We start from the raw sequence: 20,800 nt of genomic DNA on the forward strand, positions 1-20,800 counted from the left end.
CTATAGTCTATAGTCATCAGAACAAAGCAAAATAGTATATAAGACAGCTCTACTGCTCACGCTAGACTAAATAGGACGGCTCTAGTGGTCACTCTATTGATAGTACACCTCTACAGGCCACTAGCGCTGTCCTATTGCAGTCTTTGGTCGCCTGTTTGAAGCGTCTCCCATCCGAGCAGACTCAAGGGCTAGATAGGACAGCTCTAGTGCTCACTTTGAACTAGATAGGACAGCTCCAGTGATCACTTTAGACTAGACACTAGCGCTGTCCTATTATAATCTATAGTCATCAGAACAGAGTGAAAGAGTAGATAAGACAGCTCTACTGCTCACGCTAGACTAGATAGGACGACTCTAGTGGTCACTCTATAGATGGGACATCTCTACAGGCCACTAGCGCTGTCCTATTGCAGTCTTTTGGTCTCCTGCTTGAAGTGTCTTCCATCCGAGCAGACTCAAGGACTAGATAGGACAGCTCTAGTGCTCACTCTGCGGTGTCCTATTGTAGTCTTAGGTTTCCTGCTTGAAACATATTTAATCAGAACAGAGTAAAATAGTAGCTAAGACAGCTCTACTGCTCACGCTAGACTAAATAGGACGGCTCTAGTGATCACTCTATTGATAGTACACCTCTACAGGCCACTAGCGCTGTCCTATTGCAGTCTTTGGTCGCCTGTTTGAAGCGTCTCCCATCCGAGCAGACTCAAGGGCTAGATAGGACAGCTCTAGTGCTCACTCTGAACTAGATAGGACAGCTCCAGTGATCACTTTAGACTAGACACTAGCGCTGTCCTATTATAATCTATAGTCATCAGAACAGAGTGAAAGAGTACATAAGACAGCTCTACTGCTCACGCTAAACTAGATAGGACGGCTCTCGTGGTCACTCTATAGATGGGACATCTCTACAGGCCACTAGCGCTGTCCTATTGCAGTCTTTTGGTCTCCTGCTTGAAGCGTCTTCCATCCGAGCAGACTCAAGGACTAGATAGGACAGCTCTAGTGCTCACCCTGCGGTGTCCTATTGTAGTCTTAGGTTTCCTGCTTGAAACATATTTAATCAGAACAGAGTAAAATAGTAGATAAGACAGCTCTACTGCTCATGCTAGACTAAATAGGACGGCTCTAGTGGTCACACTATGGATAGGACACCTCTACAGGACACTAGCGCTGTCCTATTGCAGTCTTTGGTCGCTTGTTTGAAGCGTCTCCCATCCGAGCAGACTCAAGGACTAGATAGGACAGCGCTACTGCTCACTCTGAACTAGATAGGACAGCTCCAGTGAACACTTTGGACTAGACACTAGCGCTGTCCTATTATAGTCTATGGTCATCAGAATAGAGCAAAAGAGTACATAAGACAGCTCTACTGCTCATGCTAGACTAAATAGGACGGCTCTAGTGGTCACACTATGGATAGGACACCGCTACAGGCCACTAGCGCTGTCCTGTTGCAGTCTTTGGTCGCTTGTTTGAAGCGTCTCCCATCCGAGCAGACTCAAGGACTAGATAGGACAGCGCTACTGCTCACTCTGAACTAGATAGGACAGCTCCAGTGAACACTTTGGACTAGACACTAGCGATGTCCTATTATAGTCTATGGTCATCAGAATAGAGCAAAAGAGTAGATAAGACAGCTCTACTGCTCACATTAGTCTAAATAGGACGGCTCTAGTGGTCACTCTATTGATAGTACACCTCTACAGGCCACTAGCGCTGTCCAATTGCAGTCTTTTGGTCGCCTGCTTGAAGCGTATCCCATCCGAGCAGACTCAAGGTCTAGATAGGACAGCTCTAGTGCTCACCCTGAACTAGATAGGACAGCTCCAGTGATCACTTTAGACTAGACACTAGCGCTGTCCTATTATAGTCTATAGTCATCAGAACAGAGTGAAAGAGTAGATAAGACAGCTCTACTGCTCACGCTAGACTAGATAGGACGGCTCTAGTGGTCACTCTATAGATAGGACACCTCTACAGGCCACTAGCGCTGTACTATTATAGTCATAAGAACAGAGTAAAAGAGTAGATAAGACAGCTCTACTGCTCACGCTAGACTAGATAGGACAGCTCTAGTGGTCACACTATAGATAGGACACCTCTACAGACCACTCGCGCTGTCCTATTGCAGTCTTTGGTCACCTGTTTGAAGTGTCTCCCATCCGAGCAGACTCAAAGACTAGATAGGACAGCTCTAGTGATCAGTCTGATCTAGATAGGACAGCCCTAGTGATCACTTTAGACTAGACACTAGCGCTGTACTATTGGAGTCTCTAGTCGTCTGCTTGAAACGTCTCTCATCCAACCTGACTCAAAAACTGGATAGGACAGCTCCAGTGCTCTCTGTCGACTAGATAGGACAGCTCTTGGGCCAACTAGAGTGGTCATATTATAGTTTTTGGTTTCCTGCTTGAAGCGTCTCCCATCTAAGTAGACTCCAGGACTATATAGGACAGCGCTAATGCTCACGCTAGACTAGATAGGAGGGCTCTAGTGGTCACACTATAGATAGGACACCTCTACAGGCCACTAGCGCTGTCCTATTGCAGTCTTTGGTCGCTTGTTTGAAGCATCTCCCATCCGAGCAGCATCAAAGACTAGATAGGACAGCTCTAGTGATCAGTCCGAACTAGATAGGACAGCCCTAGGGATCACTTTAGACTAGACACTAGCGCTGTCCTATTGGAGTCTCTAGTCGTCTGCTTGAAACGTCTCTCATCCAACCTGACTCAAAAACTGGATAGGACAGCTCCAGTGCTCTCTTGTCGACTAGATAGGACAGCTCTCGGGCCAACTAGAGTGGTCCTATTATAGTCTTTGGTTTCCTGCTTGAAGTGTCTCCCATCTAAGTAGACTCCAGGACTAGATAGGACAGCTCTAATGCTCACTCTGAACTAGATAGGACAGCTGTGGTGATCACTCTAGGACAGCTCTGGAGGCCACCAGTGCTGTCCTATTGGAGTCTTCAGTCGTCTGCTTGAAACGTCTCTCATCCCACCTCACTCAAAAACTGGATTGGACAGCTCCAGTGCTCTCTGTCAACTAGATAGGACAGCTTTTGGGCCAATCCTATTTAGTCTTTGAACATGAAATAAGGAAATAAAAGAATACAATGACCTAATTGAAGGAGAATTATTATGACAGTAGTTGCCGTGACCACAACATGGTGACATTTCATCATGCACTTTTTCCCCCTTCATGTTTAACAGTCAAACAATGCCTGTTGTCATGGTAACCTGGACGATAATGAATAACGGGATAATGAAATGATGGCGTATTGTTGTCCTAAGCATTTCCAATACGCAAACATTTTTTGATCACCCAACGGAAGTTGTAGAAAGTCAATTAAATGTCAGGTATTTTCATACCAAACATTTTCAGTTCTGTCGCAGTATTGCAAAATATGATATTGTAAAAAATAAATAAACAGTCGCTTCAAATCCATTTCTGGTTGTGATTCGAAAGGCTGCCACCAGATGTCGCTGTTTTTCACCTAAGAATAGAGAACAACTATTATGGAGATGCGCTCTGATGCTGAGCCTGCTTGCTCCGCCCCCTTCCGAACCAGTCACGTGCTTGAAGTGTACGCCTCTACTGATGCCTGTGGAATTTTGTTTTTTAGGACAAGCGGTAGAAAATGGATGGATGGAACGTCAACTTCGTGTGCTCTGATAAATGTACAAGTGGTTGATTAAGATAATAACAACAAAAAATAATTCATATTAATAGGGTTGTTATCAGATTCATATTAGTAGTATTTATTTACTTTTATGACAATTACAAAACATATTGGGTCTTGCCTTTTAATTGTATCTGAAGTGCTTCTACTTAAAAGCTCTAACTTTGTTGTAAAAGTCCAATTTTAATCTTTTTTTTAAATATGCATCTGTCTGCTTGTGCAGCCCTTTGAGACACTCGTGATTTGGGGCTATATAAGTCAACTTTGATTGATTGATTGATAATCCTCCATCTTGGCAGTCGGATTAATCAATTCATTATTAAAAATATTGCTAACTTAATGACACGTTAAGGCTACACCGCTCTTTGTGTATTTTAATAAAAAACAAATGTTTTGACTTCTCTGAAAAGAAGGGTAGCAACAGGCACTTGCAGCTAATGTACGCCCCCTTTTCATTCATGGTGACCAATAGTACTACAGTTTTTCTGTATTTTATAGTCTGATATTAACAATAATAGCACATTTTGTTTAAGAAAATGTTTTTTAAATTATTCATACAGAAAATACAATAATAAAAGTTTAATGGAAAAATATCTATTTATTTTCTTGTTGTTTTTTTATTATAATAAGTTAGGTTCTGTTTTACCCGCCTCCCCGACCTCACATCCCTGCTCCAAACATTTAATAAATAATAATTTGATTTGATTCAGCTCCAAAACTCTCCCCATCTCTCTTTAGTTTCCATGTTCTCTTGCTGCAAAAGACATTAAGCTAAATGCATAGACGCACGATCCTGCCTTCAGCCCTATATATGCTTCACACACTTTCCATTTTAAAAGGTCTACAACTGAAAAATTGAGACTCAAGAGAAATTTACTAGTAAATTATTTTTTAATTGTAATTATTTTTATTTTTTTAAATTAGATTTATTTTTAATACAGTGTATACCTTATGTAGTTTATTTTAATTTAACTCCTAATACAATGTATTTATTTTTTACCTTGTACTTGTTCTGTACTGTTTTTTGTTTAGTTTTTCTTAAAAGCTATTCTTTATTATTATTTTTTATTATTATTATTTTTATTTTTTTTAAAGAAGCTGATTCAGGAAAAAGTGCAGAATAATTCTAATGTGCCTGTACTGTTTTGTACCTCTGCAAATGGCAATAATGGACCACTATGGACTGGACTCTCATTATTATGTTAGATCCACCATGGACTGGACTCTCACTATTATGTTAGATCCACCATGGACTGGACTCTCACAATATTATGCTAGACCCACTCGACGTCCATTGCATCTGGTCCCCTCTGGGGCCGGGGGGGGGGGGGGGGGGGTCACCCACATCTGCGGTCCTCTCCAAGGTTCTCCATAGTCATTCATATTGACATCCTACTGGGTTGTGAGTTTTTCCTTGCCCTTATGTGGGCACTGAACCGACCGAGGATGTCGTTGTGGCTTGTGCAGCCCTTTGAGACACTTGTGATTTAGGGCTATATAAATAAACATTGATTGATTGATTGAATAAACATCTATTATACTCTCAATGATATAATTATATTATTTTAAATTAATAGTAATATATTTTTTTCAAACTTACACATAATTCAAAAATGTAGTTTTGTGTTATTAGTTTGGCCGATATTATCGGCAGATAAATGCTTTAAAAGGTAATATCAGAAGTTATCTGTATCGGGTTTTTTTTATTATCGGTATCGTTTTTTTGTTTATCTTTTATTAAATCAGCATAAAAACAAGATACACTTACAATTAGTGCACCAACCCAAAAAACCTCCCTCCACTCATTCACACAAAAGGGTTGTTTCTTTCTGTTATTAATATTCTGGTTCCTACATTATATATCAATATAAATCAATACAGTCTGCAAGGGATACAGTCCGTAAGCACACATGATTGTGCGTGCTGCTGGTCCACTAATAGTACTAACCTTTAACAGTTAATTTGACTCATTTTCATTAATTACTAGTTTCTATGTAACTGTTTTTATATTGTTTTACTTTCTTTTTTCCATCCATCCATTTTCTACCGCTTATTCCCTTTTGGGGTCGCGGGGGGGCGCTGGAGCCTATCTCAGCTACAATCGGGCGGAAGGCGGGGTACACCCTGGACAAGTCGCCACCTCATTGCAGGGCCAACGAAGATAAACAGACAACATTCACACTCACATCCACACATTAGGGCCAATTTAGTGTTGCCAATCAACTTATCCCCAGGTGCATGTCTTTGGAAGTGGGAGGAAGCCGGAGTACCCGGAGGGAACCCACGCAGTCACGGGGAGAACATGCAAACTCCACACAGAAAGATCCCGAGCCCGGGATTGAACCCAAGACTACCCAGGACCTTCGTATTGTGAGGCAGATGCACTAACCCCTCTTCCACCGTGCTGCCCTTACTTTCTTTTTTTATTCAAGAAAATGTTTCTGATTTATTTATCTTATTTTATTAATTCTTTTAAAAAGGACCTTGTCTTCACCATACCTGGTTGTCCAAATTAGGCATAATAATGTGTTAATTCCACGACTGTATATATCGGTATTGGTTGATATCGGTATCGGTAATTAAGAGTTGGACAATATCAGATATCGGCAAAAAGCCATTATCGGACATCCCTAATAACAATACATAATAAGTGAGGGGAATATTAAAAATGTTTTCCGAATTGTATTTTTTACAACCCTATTAATTAATGTATTTATCTTCTAAGGACGGAGAACAGTCAGCTTTAAAATAATAGTTGAGACTAAACTACTAAACATTTTAAGTGTCTGTTTTTTTCCCCACACGGTGCAACGTGTGAAATAATTATTTTATAATTATAGTACCTGCTATATCGTAAAAGAAACAAAACTCTGAGTATAAATCGTAATACATGTGTATTTAATTAAGGACTTGCAATTTCGGAGAACAACTTCATTTTACATTAAAAAAAAACGGATTTGTAAATTGTGTGAGTACGGACAGGAGACGGAGGCGCACTTCCGGTCTGCGTCAAATTCCGGGTACATTCTAATCCCGGAAGAGAAGCAATATTTACTTAACACGAATGTCAGCGAAATTTCTGATTTAAGACAACTGGAGCGTTAACACATCGACCGACATCATGGCGACCACCATCAGCACCCAGCGGGGACAGGTAGGTCCAGTCTGTCTTTTCGCCTATTCGCCACTTTAGGCCGTTTTGGAATGAAACCTTCGTGATGGTTCATGTTTACATCGTGCGGGGTGTGACTAAAGTCTCGGTTGAGCTTGTGTGTGGCTAACATGCTAACTGCTAAGCGACAGGTTACATAATGAATGAGTTTCTAATTCATATAAGTGTTAAGGAAAACACAACGAAGATGACACAAATATGACCAAACCCCCTAAAAGTTGGATAAGATAAATGTTGACTTTTTTTAACCTACCCTGGTGTACCTACAGCCGGCAATACTATCCCCGAGCCCAGAAGTCAGCAACCCGCGGCTCTTTAGCGCCGCCCTAGTGGCTCCCTGGAGCTTTTTCAAAAATGGAAAAAGATAGAGGGAAAAATATATTTGTTGTTTTGATAATGTTTCTGTCGGACAGGGGTGTCAAACTCAAATACAGAGTGGGCCAAAATTTAAAACTGAACAAAGCCGCGGGCCAAGGTTGAACAAATTAACCTTTTAATAGGCATACTTGCCAACCCTCCCGAATTTTCCGGGAGACTCCCGAAATTCAGCGCCTCTCCCGAAAACCTCCCGATTTTCAGCTGCAGCTGGAGGTGGCCTCCAGCTCCATGCGGACCTGAGTGAGGACAGCCTTTTTTAGCAACGGGAGGACAACAGGGTGACAAGAACTAAATCATCCATACTAGAGACAAATTGTATTATTATGTTTATCTTACCTAAAAATAAATATATTTATTAATTAAAAAAAAAAAATATATATATATACATTTTTACTATATTTTGCTAAAAACATCAAAATTAATTGTATTTTTATTTGTATTTTTTCTGACTCCTTATTACATCCAGCCATAGAATTAAAATAAACATATTTGAAATAATTCATTTTAAATTATCATAATAATTCATTTAAAATGACCATATTTAATTATTAAAATAATTGCTTGTTTATCAACAACTGTAGCATTTTATTCATTACATTTTGAAGCTCTCAGAAGCCAAGTTATGTTATATTCCTTAAGATTTATTTATGCAAGTTTGAAGTATCAATTATCTAAACACAGTTTTGTTTGCATATTTTCAGGATATATATATATATATATATATATATATATATATATATATATATATATATATATATATATATATATATATAAGTATATGTATGAAATACTTGACTTGGTGAATTCTAGCTGTCAATATACTCCTCCCCTCTTAACCACGCCCCCCGCCCCGACCACGCCCCCCACACCTCCCGAAATCGGAGGTCTCAAGGTTGGCAAGTATGTTAATAGGGACCCAAACAAGTTTTGCATTGAATATTGAACAAGCAAGGCTTATATAGCTATATAGTGACATGCAAAATCGAGTTTCAAATAATAATAATAATAATTAAAAAATATCAATGGCATATCAAATACAATTTAAATACAAATTGAATTCCTCTTTTCTATTTGCAGCCTTCTGAGGTAAATATCAACATTAACTTTTTCCACAGGCTAATACATTTGAAATTAAAATCACAATGAATAAACCAACCATTCAGGACATTAAACTGCTCAGTTTGCAACACACTGATCTAATCTGATGTGCCCAAGCCAGATACCTGGCATCTTTTCTTGGATGCTAGTTCATTAATGTCGGGGCTCAGGCTTTGAGCTGAGGCAACCTTCATTATCGAACGAAGGTGTTCATCAGTCATTATATCTCGTAGTCCGCCGGGACCACAGTCTGCCTTTAACGTCGACTATGAGCTGTCGTCACGTCTGCTTTTCATCCACGTGCCGGTCCGATCACAAAATATGTGCGGCGTCTGTATGCACAAACATGTGAATGCAACGCATACATAATCAACAGCGATACAGGTTACACTGAGGGTGCCCGTATAAACAACTTTTACACTGTTAGAAATATATACGCCACACTGTGTGAACCCACACCAAACAAGAATGACAAACACATTTTGGGAGAACATCCACACCGTAACACAACATAAACACAACAAAACAAATACCCAGAACCCTTTGCAGCACTAACTCTTCCAGGACGCTACAATATACACCCCCCGCTACCCCCTACCCCACACACACACGCACACACACACCTTGTAGCGTCACGGAAGAGTTAGTGCTGCAAAGGGTTTTGGGTATTTGTTCTGTTGTGTTACGGTGCGGATGTTCTCCCGAAATGTGTTTGTCATTCTTGTTTGGTGTTGGTTCACAGTGTGGTGCATATTTGTAACAGTTTTAAAGTTGTTTATACGGCCACCCTCAGTGTGACCTGTATGGCTGTTGACCAAATATGCATTGCATTCACTTGTGTGTGTGTAAAAGCCGCATATATTATGTGACTGGGCCGGCACACTGTTTGTATGGAGGGAAAGCGGATGTGACGACAGGTTGTAGAGGACGTTGAAGGCAGTGCCTTTAAGGCACGCCCCCATTAATGTTGTCCGGGTGGAAATGGGGAGGAATTCGGGAGAATGGTTGCCCCGGGAGATTTTCAGGAGGGGCACTGAAATTTGTGAGTCTCCCGGGAAAATCGGGAGGGTTGGCAAGTATGAGTATTAGCGGTGAATGTGGTGTTATAATACCGGCAGGCCAGCTCTAATGTTAATTTGATATTGCCTCAAGAGCCAAATTAAATTACACGGCGGGCCAAATTTGGCCCGCGGGCCAGAGTTTGACACCCATGCTCTAGAGCCACATGCGGCTCTTTAGCACCGCCCTGGTGGCTCCATGGAGCTTTTTCAAAAATGTATGGAAATGGGAAAAAAAATGGGGTGAAAAATAGTTTTTTTGTTGTAACATGGTTTCTGTAGGAGGACAAACATGACACAAACCTTCCTAATTGTTAGAACGCCCACTGTTTAACATGTTTGTGTTTATGCTTCACTGATGAGAGTATTTGGCGAGTCCCGTTTTGTCCTACTAATTTCAGCGGCCTTTGAACTCACCGTTGTGTGGAATGTGCCTCAACAGTTTGTTTATTTATAAAAGTCCTCCGACGCTGCCACAGAAAGACGTGTTTTATGCCACTCCTTCTTTGTCTCATTTTGTCCACCAAACATTTTATACTGTGCGTGATTGCACAAAGGTGAATTTTGTTGATGTTATTGACTTGTTGGAGTGCTAATCAGGCATATTTAGTCAGTGCATGACTGCAAGCTAACATGCTATTTAGGCTAGCTGTATCTACATATTGCATCTATATAAATATGAGCTCATTTAATTTCCTTTACTTTTATCCTCTGTGTATTTAATTTATATTTGCATGTCTCATGACACATTATCTGTATGTAATATTGGCTGCATTTCTGATAGTCATGTTGTTCCAGACCACAGCAAACGTTGCAAAAATTGTAATAAATACATTAGAAGAAGACAGCCTGTCATTTCCTTTAACTTGGACACACACATCTATACCTTTGGCCATTCTAAGCCAGTCATTTCCAGGAGTTATTTCACCCTATGAGAAGTTTTACTAATGTTTTCCAATGTTGTAAAAATGTGTAGAATAAATATTACATTTCAACGTTTCTGTCAACGAAGATTTGCGTCAGCCTGCGACACAGTCCTTTTGATAGTAGGCTAATATAGCTAATTGGCTACTTACATCATGTGTTGTCTTCATTATAACACTTATATAAGACTCTTAAAATCATTTTGATAGTAGGCTAATATAGCTAATATAGACACTTACATTATGTGTTGCCATCATTATAACACTTATAGAAGTCTTCTTTTTTTTTTTGCGGCTCCAGACCGATTACTTTTTTTGTATTTGTGGTCCTATATGGCTCTTTCAACTTGTTGGGTTGCCGACCCCTGCCCTCGCCCACCAATGTCATGCGTGCCAGTGACGTCACATTGTTAGTAAAGGTGTGTTCCTGCAGGTGTATGTGGGTGAGCTCCCACAGGACTTCCTGCGCATCGCGCCCACGCAGCAGCAGCAGCAGGTGCAGATGGACGCGCAGGCTGCCCACCAGCTGCAGTACGGCGGCGCCATGGGCACCGTGGGCCGCCTCAGCATCACCGTGGTGCAGGTACGGCACCCCGGCCGAACCGAACCTCTGCACTAACCCAACATTTAGCTCCAGTCCCGTAGGTGGCAGTGGTGAGCAGCTGGGTCACGTCCCTAGTTTGCACCTTTATCTGGATCTACCTGTAACAGTTTTTGTCTAATTGACCAACCAATCAACTTAGTTAAGTTAAAGTTAAAGTACCAATGATTGTCACACACACACACACCCACACACACAGTAGGTGTGGTGAAATGTGTCGTCTGCATTTGACCCATCCCCTTGTTCACCCGCTGGGAGGTGAGGGGAGCAGTGAGCAGCAGCGGTGGTCGCGCTCGAGAATCATTTTGGTGATTTAACCCCCAATTCCAACCCTTGATGCTGAGTGCCAAGCAGGGAAGTAATGGGTCCCATTTTTATAGTCTTTGGTATGACCTGGCCGGGGTTTGAACTCACGACCTACCGATCTCAGGGCGGACACTCTAACCACGAGACCACTGAGTAGTGCTCACTCTAGACTGGATAGGACAGCTGTAGTGTTCATTTTAGACCAAATAGGACACATAGCACTCTCCTATTGTCGTCTTTGGTGGCCTGCTTGAAACGTCGCTCATTAGAGCAGACTCAAAGACTAGCTACGATAGCGCTAGTTCTGACTCTAGACAAGATGGGACAGCCCTAGTGCTCACTCTAGACTGGATAGGACAGCTGTAGTGTTCATTTTAGACCAAATAGGACACATATAGTGGCCACTAGCGCTGTCCTACGGTCGTTTTTGGTCGCCTGCTCCCATCAGAGTAGACTCGAAGACTAGATACGACAGCTCTAGTTCTCATTATAGACTGGATAGGACAGCTGTAGTGTTCATTTTAGACCAAATAGGACACATAGCACTCTCCTATTGTCGTCTTTGGTGGCCTGCTTGAAACGTCTCTCATTAGAGCAGACTCAAAGACTAGATACGACAGCTCTAGTTCTGACTCCAGACAAGATGGGACAGCCCTAGTGCTCACTCTAGACAAGATGGGACAGCCCTAGTGCTCACTCTAGACTGGATAGGACAGCTGTAGTGTTCATTTTAGACCAAATAGGACACATATAGTGGCCACTAGCGCTGTCCTACGGTCGTTTTTGGTCGCCTGCTTGAGCACGTCTCCCATCAGAGCAGACTCGAAGACTAGATACGACAGCTCTAGTACCCATTATAGACGAGATAGGACAGCTCTAGTGCTTACTCTAAACGGGATAGGACAGCTCTAGTGTTCATTTTAGACAAAATAGGACACATATAGTGGCCACTAGCGCTGTCCTACGGTCGTTTTTGGTGGCCTGCTTGAGCACGTCTCCCATCAGAGCAGACTCGAAGACTAGATACGACAGCTTTAGTTCCATTATAGACGAGATAGGACAGCACTAGTGCTTACTCTAAACTGGATAGGACAGCTCTAGTGTTCATTTTAGACCAAATAGGACACATATAGTGGCCACTAGCGCTGTCTTACTGTCGTCTTTAGTCGCCTGCTTGAAATGTCTCTCATCAGAGCACACTAGAAGACTAGATAGGACAGCGTCTAGTGTTTACTTTAGACTAGATAGGACAGCTCTAGTTAAAGTTAAAGTACCAATGATTGTCACACACACACACTAGGTGTGGCGAAAGTATTCTCTGCATTTGACCCATCACTCTTGATCACCCCCTGGGAGGTGAGAGGAGCAGTGAGCAGCAGCGGTGGCCACGCCCGGGAATCATTTTTGGTGATTTAACCCCCAATTCCAACCCTTAATGCTGAGTTTAACTAACATTTTCATATTTTTTCATTTACAGGGCAATATAAAAAAAACTATAGAGTAGTATTGAAAAAATGCTAAAATTAGACAAAACTCAAAAATCTTTTTGTTATAGGTGACAAACTATTATGGGTTATTACAGGGCTGCCCAACTACTGACCATTCAGTAGTTGACCAGCTCGAGTTTTGATGGCCCGCAACATATTGTCAGAGCAACACAACAGTAAAAATGTAAGGAAAAAGACGTAATGTAATGGGAAAAAGCTGGAATTGTTATAATAATAATACAACTTGTCATTTGTAACACAAAACTGACACAAAGTTTTCATTTATAATGTATGTTTATAGCATTCTTTTTACAAAAAAACAACTATCAAAATGGCCCTCACATACTTTGACTTTACAAAGTTTCGACAGTTTTAAGATATTTTCCGGACTATAGGGCGCACCAATATATAGCCGCACCCACTAAGTTTTAGAAGTAAAAATATTTGTTCATATATTAGCCGCACCGGACTACAAGCTACAGATATATATGTTGTGAAAGGAGTTATTTATAAAGAAAGATTTTGTAAATTGTTTCCAAACAGTGCCTGTAACACGGCAGTAAAATGGCTGATCAAACAAAACAGAAGTCATCATCATGGACCCGCTAGCTTCGGAAGCTCGTTTTCCAATAAGCTAAACCGACTCAATAAAGCCACAGTGACGTTTTGGTGAATTTACTGAGGAATTTGTGAAACTGAAACAATACAAAAAGAATGCCATTGTACATTAATAGTTTTGATGGCCTGCAATATATTGTCAGAGCAAACAACAGTAAAAATGTAAGGAAAAATACCTAATGTAATGGGAAAAAGCTGAAATGTTGATATTAAAAATAATACAACTTGTCATGTGTAACATAAAACTGACACAAAGTTTTCATTTATAATGTCTGTTTATATCATGTTATTTTACAAAGTAAAAAAACCTATCAAAAAGGCCCTCACATACTTTGACTTTACAAAGTTTCGACACTTTTACGATATTTTCCGGACTATAGGGCGCACCAGTATATAAGCTGCACCCACTAAGTTTTAGAAGTAAAAATATTTGTTCATATAATAGCCGCACCGGACTACAAGCACAGATATATATCTTGTGAAATGAGTTATTTATGAAGAAAGATTTTGTAAATTGTTTCCAAACGGTGCCTGTAACTCGGCAGTAAAACGGCTGATCAAACAAAACAGAAGTCATCATCATGGGCCCACTAGCTGCGAAAGCTCGCTTTCCAATCAGCTAAACAGACTCAATAAAGCCACAGTGACGTTTGGGTGAATTTACTGAGGAATTTGTGAAACTGAAACAATACAAAAAGAATGCCATTGTAAGTTAATAGTTTTGATGGCCCACAACATATTGTCAGAGCAAACAACAGTAAAAATGTAAGGAAAAAGACGTAATGGAATGGAAAAAAGCTGGAATTGTTATAATAATAATACAACTTGTCATTTGTAACACAAAACTGACACAAAGTTTTCATTTATAATGTCTGTTTATAGCATACAAAATTAAGATAACTATCAAAATGGCTCACACATACTTTGACCTTTCAAAGTTTTCCGGACTATAGGGCGCACCAGTATATAAGCCACAGCCACTAAATTTTAGAAGTAAAAATATGTTTTCATATATTAGCCGCACATATAAACATTGTGAAATGAGTTATATATTAAGAAAGGTTTTGTAAAAATGTATTTACATACCTTAATTGTTTCCAAACGGTGCCTGTAACACGGCAGTAAAACGGCTGATCAAACAAAACAGAAGTCATCATCATGGACCCACTAGCTTCGGAAGCTCGCTTTCCAATCAGCTAAACAGACTCAATAAAGCCACAGTGACGTTTGGGTGAATTTATTGAGGAATTTGTGAAACTGAAACAATACAAAAAGAATGCCTTTGTAAGTTAATAGTTTTGATGGCTCGCTACACCGCTACAACAAAGATGACGGGGAGAAGACCATACCTGCCAACTACTCCGGTTTTCCCGTAATTAGTACGGTTTTCATCAACCTATTCCGGGTTACGGTTGCAGTGATAAAAAATAAGTTTTTTCATTAATTTAAAAAAAAATAAAATTTTAAGTTTTATTCACGAAATCGCGTAACAACAATGACAATCGACACTGCTTCCCGTAACTTCCTATCGAGCCATTCCGAATGCCATGCGCGAGGCTATTTATAGCACCGCTGCCAAGCACGAGGCACCTGTTGCCATTGTTTCCAAACGAGCGAACGATCATGGAATCAGCCGGAGAAAAATCGCAAACGAGTCTTAAACCGAAAAGAAAACTGCAGTCATTCCGTGAAGAATATTCAAAAGCCTATCCGGGAATAATTGTCCGTTCCAAAAAGGGTGAAAACGACGCGAATTGCACCTTGTGCAGACAAGATTTTTCGATCGGACACGGAGGAATTAGCGATGTAAAAGACCACGTTGGGACAAAAAAACACAAGTCTAATGCCGTTGCTAGCGATACAAGTGGAAAACTTTCAACGTTTTTCGTCGCCCAAACAGATTCTTTGGATGTGATAAATGCCGAAGTTTTATTTATGATGCTATTGAATTACATTTTAATGAAGTAAACTGATCATAAAGTTACCATATCATTTTTGCAGTATGATCAATCTGATAGAATACATTTGGATTTTAGCCACAAAAAGGTAATGACACCAATGTTATCTATTGGAATTGTTAGTACTGTTATACTGTTAAAAGTGTTTATACTATTTATGCTTTCAAGTCCAAGTTGAAGAAATCTTGTTAAATGTTGACAGCATAACTACCAAAATACAGAAGTATGTCCTTAATATTTTTGCAGTGCTATTTCTGTTGAAAAGTTAAAATGATTACATTAGAGATGTGATGTGCCACTTTTCAAGTGTCTGATGGCTTAAATTAATTTTCATTAATTTTTCATATTTTGAATTCTTTTGAAAGGCTTACAAAAAAACTACATTTGAATTGTAATTCCATGCTATTGACAGGACTATTAATTTTAATGAAGTTAGCTTACCATGTTTACAGTACGATAATTGTGATAGAAATGTGAATTTTAGGCACAGAATATTTTTTACAATTGAACAAGGCAGTAGATTATACAAGCTTGGACAGAAAGTTAATAATGACACCAATTTTTTTTTTTAATGGAATTGTTTAGTACTGTTTTACCATTTGTTTACTGTAAAAAGTGTTTATACTGTTTATACTTTCAATTAACAAATTGAAGTCTTGTGAAAGGTTGACAGGATAACTGGCATTAACTGTCAAAATAATTTCAAACTATTGAAGTTAGCTTACAGAATAAACATGTCAATCAACCCATATGATTTTTGCTGTAATATTTTTGTTTTGAAAAGTCACTGTGACTGATAGAAAAGTGATGGTTTTAGCAACATTTTAACCTGTCTGAATGCTAATAATCATTTTGCGTTTTTCTGATTTCAAAAGTTGGCGGGTATGATAATGCCTTATATATGAAAAAAGATTAAAAAAAATAGACCAGTGCGCCTTAGTATATCCCAGAAAATACGGTATATACTTGGTGAGATTGTGAGTTTTTCCAGCCTTTGCTTTCAGGCCAAGCTGGCAAAGAACTACGGGATGACCCGGATGGATCCGTACTGTCGCCTCCGCTTGGGCTACACCGTGTACGAGACGCCCACGGCTCACAACGGCGCCAAGAACCCGCGCTGGAACAAAGTGATCCAGTGCACGGTGCCCCCTGGTGTCGACTCCTTCTACCTGGAGATCTTTGACGAGGTGGGCCGCCAGGGGGGGGTGGGGTGGACCGAAAGGAGGCGCCGTGTTGACTTGTTTTGTTGTTGTGACGAACAGAGGGCGTTCTCCATGGACGACCGCATCGCGTGGACGCACGTCACCGTCCCAGAGGGTCTGAGGGAGGGCAGCGTGGTGGATGAGTGGTTCACGCTCAGCGGCCGGCAGGGCGACGACAAGGAGGGCATGATCAACCTGGTCATGTCTTTTTCTGTCAGTACACAAGTTGAACTCATACCTATCTTGCTGCACTCTCTATTTATTTCATTTTTTTTTTCGTCTAGTCCTTCCCGGCAGGAATGATGCCTCAGCCCGTGGTCCTGATGCCGTCTGTCTACCAACAGGGCGTCGGTTACGTGCCCATCACAGGTCACATGCTAGATCACGTGCCTCATTAGGGTTGGAAATGTTACCGTTGTCCTCGTGTCTCCAGGCGTGCCGGCGGTCTACAACCACGGCGTGTTGCCCATGGCGGTCCCGGGTGCCGTGCCAGCCGGCGAGGTCCAAGGCGTGCAGCCGTGCAGCGAGGAGGACCTCAAGGCTCTGCAGGACATGTTCCCAAACCTGGACCCGGAGGTGGTGCGCACCGTGCTGGAGGCTCAGCAGGGCAACAAGGACACCGCCATCAACTCGCTGCTGCAGATGGCCGAGGAGCTCTAACGGCGAGGTCGTCGTCCCGTTCCCTCGTCTTGCTCTCTGTCCTGGCCGCTTCCCGTCTTTTGTCACGTTTCCCCGCCCCGCCTGACCCCCTCCACCCATCATCATGGATGCCTATTTTGCACGGTGGTTTCCATCACGACACAGATGTCCAATGATGTAAGAAAGGAGACCAAAAAAAAAGACGGATGCAAAGCACCACCGGTCACATGACTCGCTCCCAGCCAATCAGGTGCCAGGAGCGGCAACTCGTCGTATTCGCGTTAAAGATGCTAATCGTTGTTGACCAAAAGTGAGCTGTTTATATTTCCTTCTGATCACTTTGGACCCCGGCCGCACCGAACGTCCTCATTCTCAAAAGTGTCAGCTTTAAATGTACTTGTAAAAAAAATAAAAATATATACATGAAGCCTACTGCAATTTGTTGTGTGATTGCACTCAAACTCAAAATAGTTCTAACTAGTAAATATCCTGCCAAAAAAAGTACATTACATCTCATTTTTAGGTGTTTATAATATTTTGGGGAATTTATCCTGGTCCTAACAATATTGCCACCAGTGTATTTTAGACACACCCAACATTTATGCCAAATGTGTATGTAGAATTTTGGGGGTGTCTAATATATTTTGCCCTCAAATGTACAAACCCTGTTTCCATATGAGTTGGGAAATTGTGTTAGATGTAAATATAAACGGAATACAATGATTTGCAAATAATTTTCAACCCATATTCAATTGAATGCACTACAAAGACAAGATATTTGATGTTCAAACTCATAAACTTTTTTTTTTTTTTCAAATAATAATTAACTTAGAATTTCATGGCTGCAACACGTGCCAAAGTAGTTGGGAAAGTGCATGTTCACCACTGTGTTACATGGCCTTTCCTTTTAACAACACTCAGTAAACGTTTGGGAACTGAGGAGACACATTTTTTAAGCTTCTCAGGTGGAATTCTTTCCCATTCTTGCTTGATGTACAGCTTAAGTTGTTCAACAGTCCGGGGGTCTCCGTTGTGGTATTTTAGGCTTCATATTGCGCCACACATTTTCAATGGGAGACAGGTCTGGACTACAGGCAGGCCAGTCTAGTACCCGAACTCTTTTACTATGAAGCCACGTTGATGTAACACGTGGCTTGGCATTGTCTTGCTGAAATAAGCAGGGGCGTCCATGGTAACGTTGTTTGGATGGCAACATATGTTGCTCCAAAACCTGTATGTACTTTTCAGCATTAATGGCGCCTTCACAGATGTGTAAGTTACTCATGTCTTGGGCACTAATACACCCCCATACCATCACAGATGCTGGCTTTTCAACTTTGCGCCTATAACAATCCGGATGGTTCTTTTCCTCTTTGGTCCGGAGGACACGACGTCCAGTTTCCAAAAACAATTTGAAATGTGGACTCGTCAGACCACAGAACACTTTTCCACTTTGTATCAGTCCATCTTAGATGAGCTCAGGCCCAGCGAAGCCGACGGCGTTTCTGGGTGTTGTTGATAAACGGTCTTCGCCTTGCATAGGAGCGTTTTAACTTGCACTTACAGATGTAGCGACCAACTGTAGTTACTGACAGTGGGTTTCTGAAGTGTTCCTAAGCCCATGTGGTGATATCCTTTACACACTGATGTCGCTTGTTGATGCAGTACAGCCTGAGGGATCGAAGGTCACAGGCTTAGCTGCTTACATGCAGTGATTTCTCCAGATTCTCTGAACCCTTTGATGATATTACGGACCGTAGATGGTGAAATCCCTAAATTCCTTGCAATGGCTAGTTGAGAAAGGTTTTTCTTCAACTGGTCAACAATTTGCTCACGCATTTGTTGACAAAGTGGTGACCCTCGCCCCATCCTTGTTTGTGAATGACTGAGCATTTCATGGAAGCTGCTTTTATACCCAATCATGGCACCCACCTGTTCCCAATTAGCCTGTTCACCTGTGGGATGTTCCAAATAAGTGTTTGATGAGCATTCCTCAACTTTATCAGTATTTATTGCCACCTTTCCCAACTTCTTTGTCACGTGTTGCTGGCATCAAATTCTAAAGTTAATGATTATTAGCACACAAAAAAAAAGTTTATCAGTTTGAACATCAAATATGTTGTCTTTGTAGCATATTCAATTGAATATGGGTTGAAAATGATTTGCAAATCATTGTTGTAGGAGCCAAATAGAGAGCCATACTTGAATCTATGTTTATTTTATTATTTTTGAGTGATTGATGTGTGTATGTCAGTGTGCACCCGTTGCAGGTGGTGAAAAGTTCCCACGCAAGCCTATAAGGGGCAGGAGCGTGCTGGGCGCGTGATTGGCAGTCGGGCACCAGCATACCGTCTTTGACCTCACCTGTCTGTAGACCTCGGCTCATTCATTTTGTTTCCCGAGTATTCTGTTCCTTGATTTTTGTAAATAAAACAATCTTCAATTGCGCTGCTGGATCAGTTTGAATTAGTGGATGGATAGCGGGAAAAGGAAGAATTTGTGACAAGGAAGGCTGTGTATATGGTGTGAGTCAGACAAGATGCCCGCGCCACAAGTGGAACAAACATTTGAAACAAAGGGGTTATAGGAACAATCACTTTCAGTGTTTTATGCCACTTCAATTGTATTCTGTTTATATTTACATCTAACACAATTTCCCAACTCATATGGAAACAGGGTTTGTACAATATTTGGGGTCCATGTAATGTTGACCCTAGTGCAGTGTTTTTCAACCACTGTGCCGTGGCACACTAATGTGCTGTGAGATGATTTAATTTCACCTATTTAGGTTAAAATATTTTTTGCACACCAGTAATTATAGTCTGCAAATGATGTGTTGTTGTTGAGTGTCGGTGCTGTCCAGAGCTCGGCAGAGTAACCGTGTAATACTCTTCCATATCAGTAGGTGGCAGCAGGTAGCTAATTGCTTTGTAGATGTCGGAAACAGCGGGAGGCAGTGTACAGGTAAAAAGGTATCTAAGGCTTAAATCAAAAATAAACAAAAGGTGAGTATCCCTAAGAAAAGGCATTAAAGCTTAGGGAAGGCTATGCAGAACGAAACTAAAACCGAACTGGCTACAAAGTAAACAAAAACAGAATGCTGGACGACAGCAAAGACTTACTGTGGAGCAAAGACGGCGTCCACAAAGTACATCCAAACATGACATGACAATCAACAATGTCCCCACAAAGAAGGATGAAAACAACTGAAATATTCTTGATTGCTAAAACAAAGTAGATGCAGGAAATATCGCTCAAAAGGAAGACATGAAACTGCTACAGGAATATTCCAAAAAAAGAGAAAAAGCCACCAAAATAGGAGCGCAAGACCAGAACTAAAACACTACACACAAGAAAACAGCAAAAATGTCCAAATAAGTCACGGTGTGATGTGACAGGTGGTGGTGACAGTACACCTACTTTGAGACAAGAGCTATATTGATGCATGCTCGGTTATGGTTTGAAGTCATATCCAACAATTGCGACAACGACTTTTTACTGTCAACTGAGTTTCGTTTTTTAATGATTTCTGCTGGTGGTGTGCCTCCGCATTTTTTCAACGCAAAAAATGTGCCTTGGTTCAAAAAAAGGTTGAAAAACACTGCCCAAGTGTACTTAACTAATATCATGCCAATTATACCTAATAAGCTACAGTAATTGAGGGTGCCTAATATTTTGCCC

General features: G+C 41.0%; 1 protein-coding gene across 2 annotated transcripts; it reads left to right on the forward strand.

Annotated features, from left to right (window-relative positions):
* The first annotated feature begins 6,669 nt into the window (after window positions 1–6,669).
* Window positions 6,670–17,551, forward strand: tollip (toll interacting protein). 2 transcript variants are annotated; one of them, XM_061963737.2, is made up of 6 exons: window positions 6,670–6,833; window positions 10,742–10,891; window positions 16,283–16,465; window positions 16,541–16,693; window positions 16,765–16,849; window positions 16,914–17,551. In XM_061963737.2, exons 1-6 carry the CDS (start codon window positions 6,801–6,803, stop codon window positions 17,138–17,140), a joined length of 831 nt encoding a protein of 276 aa, XP_061819721.2. In that variant the 5' UTR covers window positions 6,670–6,800; the 3' UTR covers window positions 17,141–17,551. The 2 variants fall into 2 exon arrangements, with proteins under 2 accessions (XP_061819721.2, XP_061819722.2); XM_061963738.2 differs by lacking the exon at window positions 10,742–10,891 and having other exon boundaries at window positions 6,671–6,833.
* The last annotated feature ends 3,249 nt before the right edge of the window (window positions 17,552–20,800 follow it).

Source organism: Nerophis lumbriciformis, linkage group LG06, assembly GCF_033978685.3.
Source record: "Nerophis lumbriciformis linkage group LG06, RoL_Nlum_v2.1, whole genome shotgun sequence".
Classification (NCBI taxonomy): Eukaryota; Metazoa; Chordata; class Actinopteri; order Syngnathiformes; family Syngnathidae; genus Nerophis; species Nerophis lumbriciformis.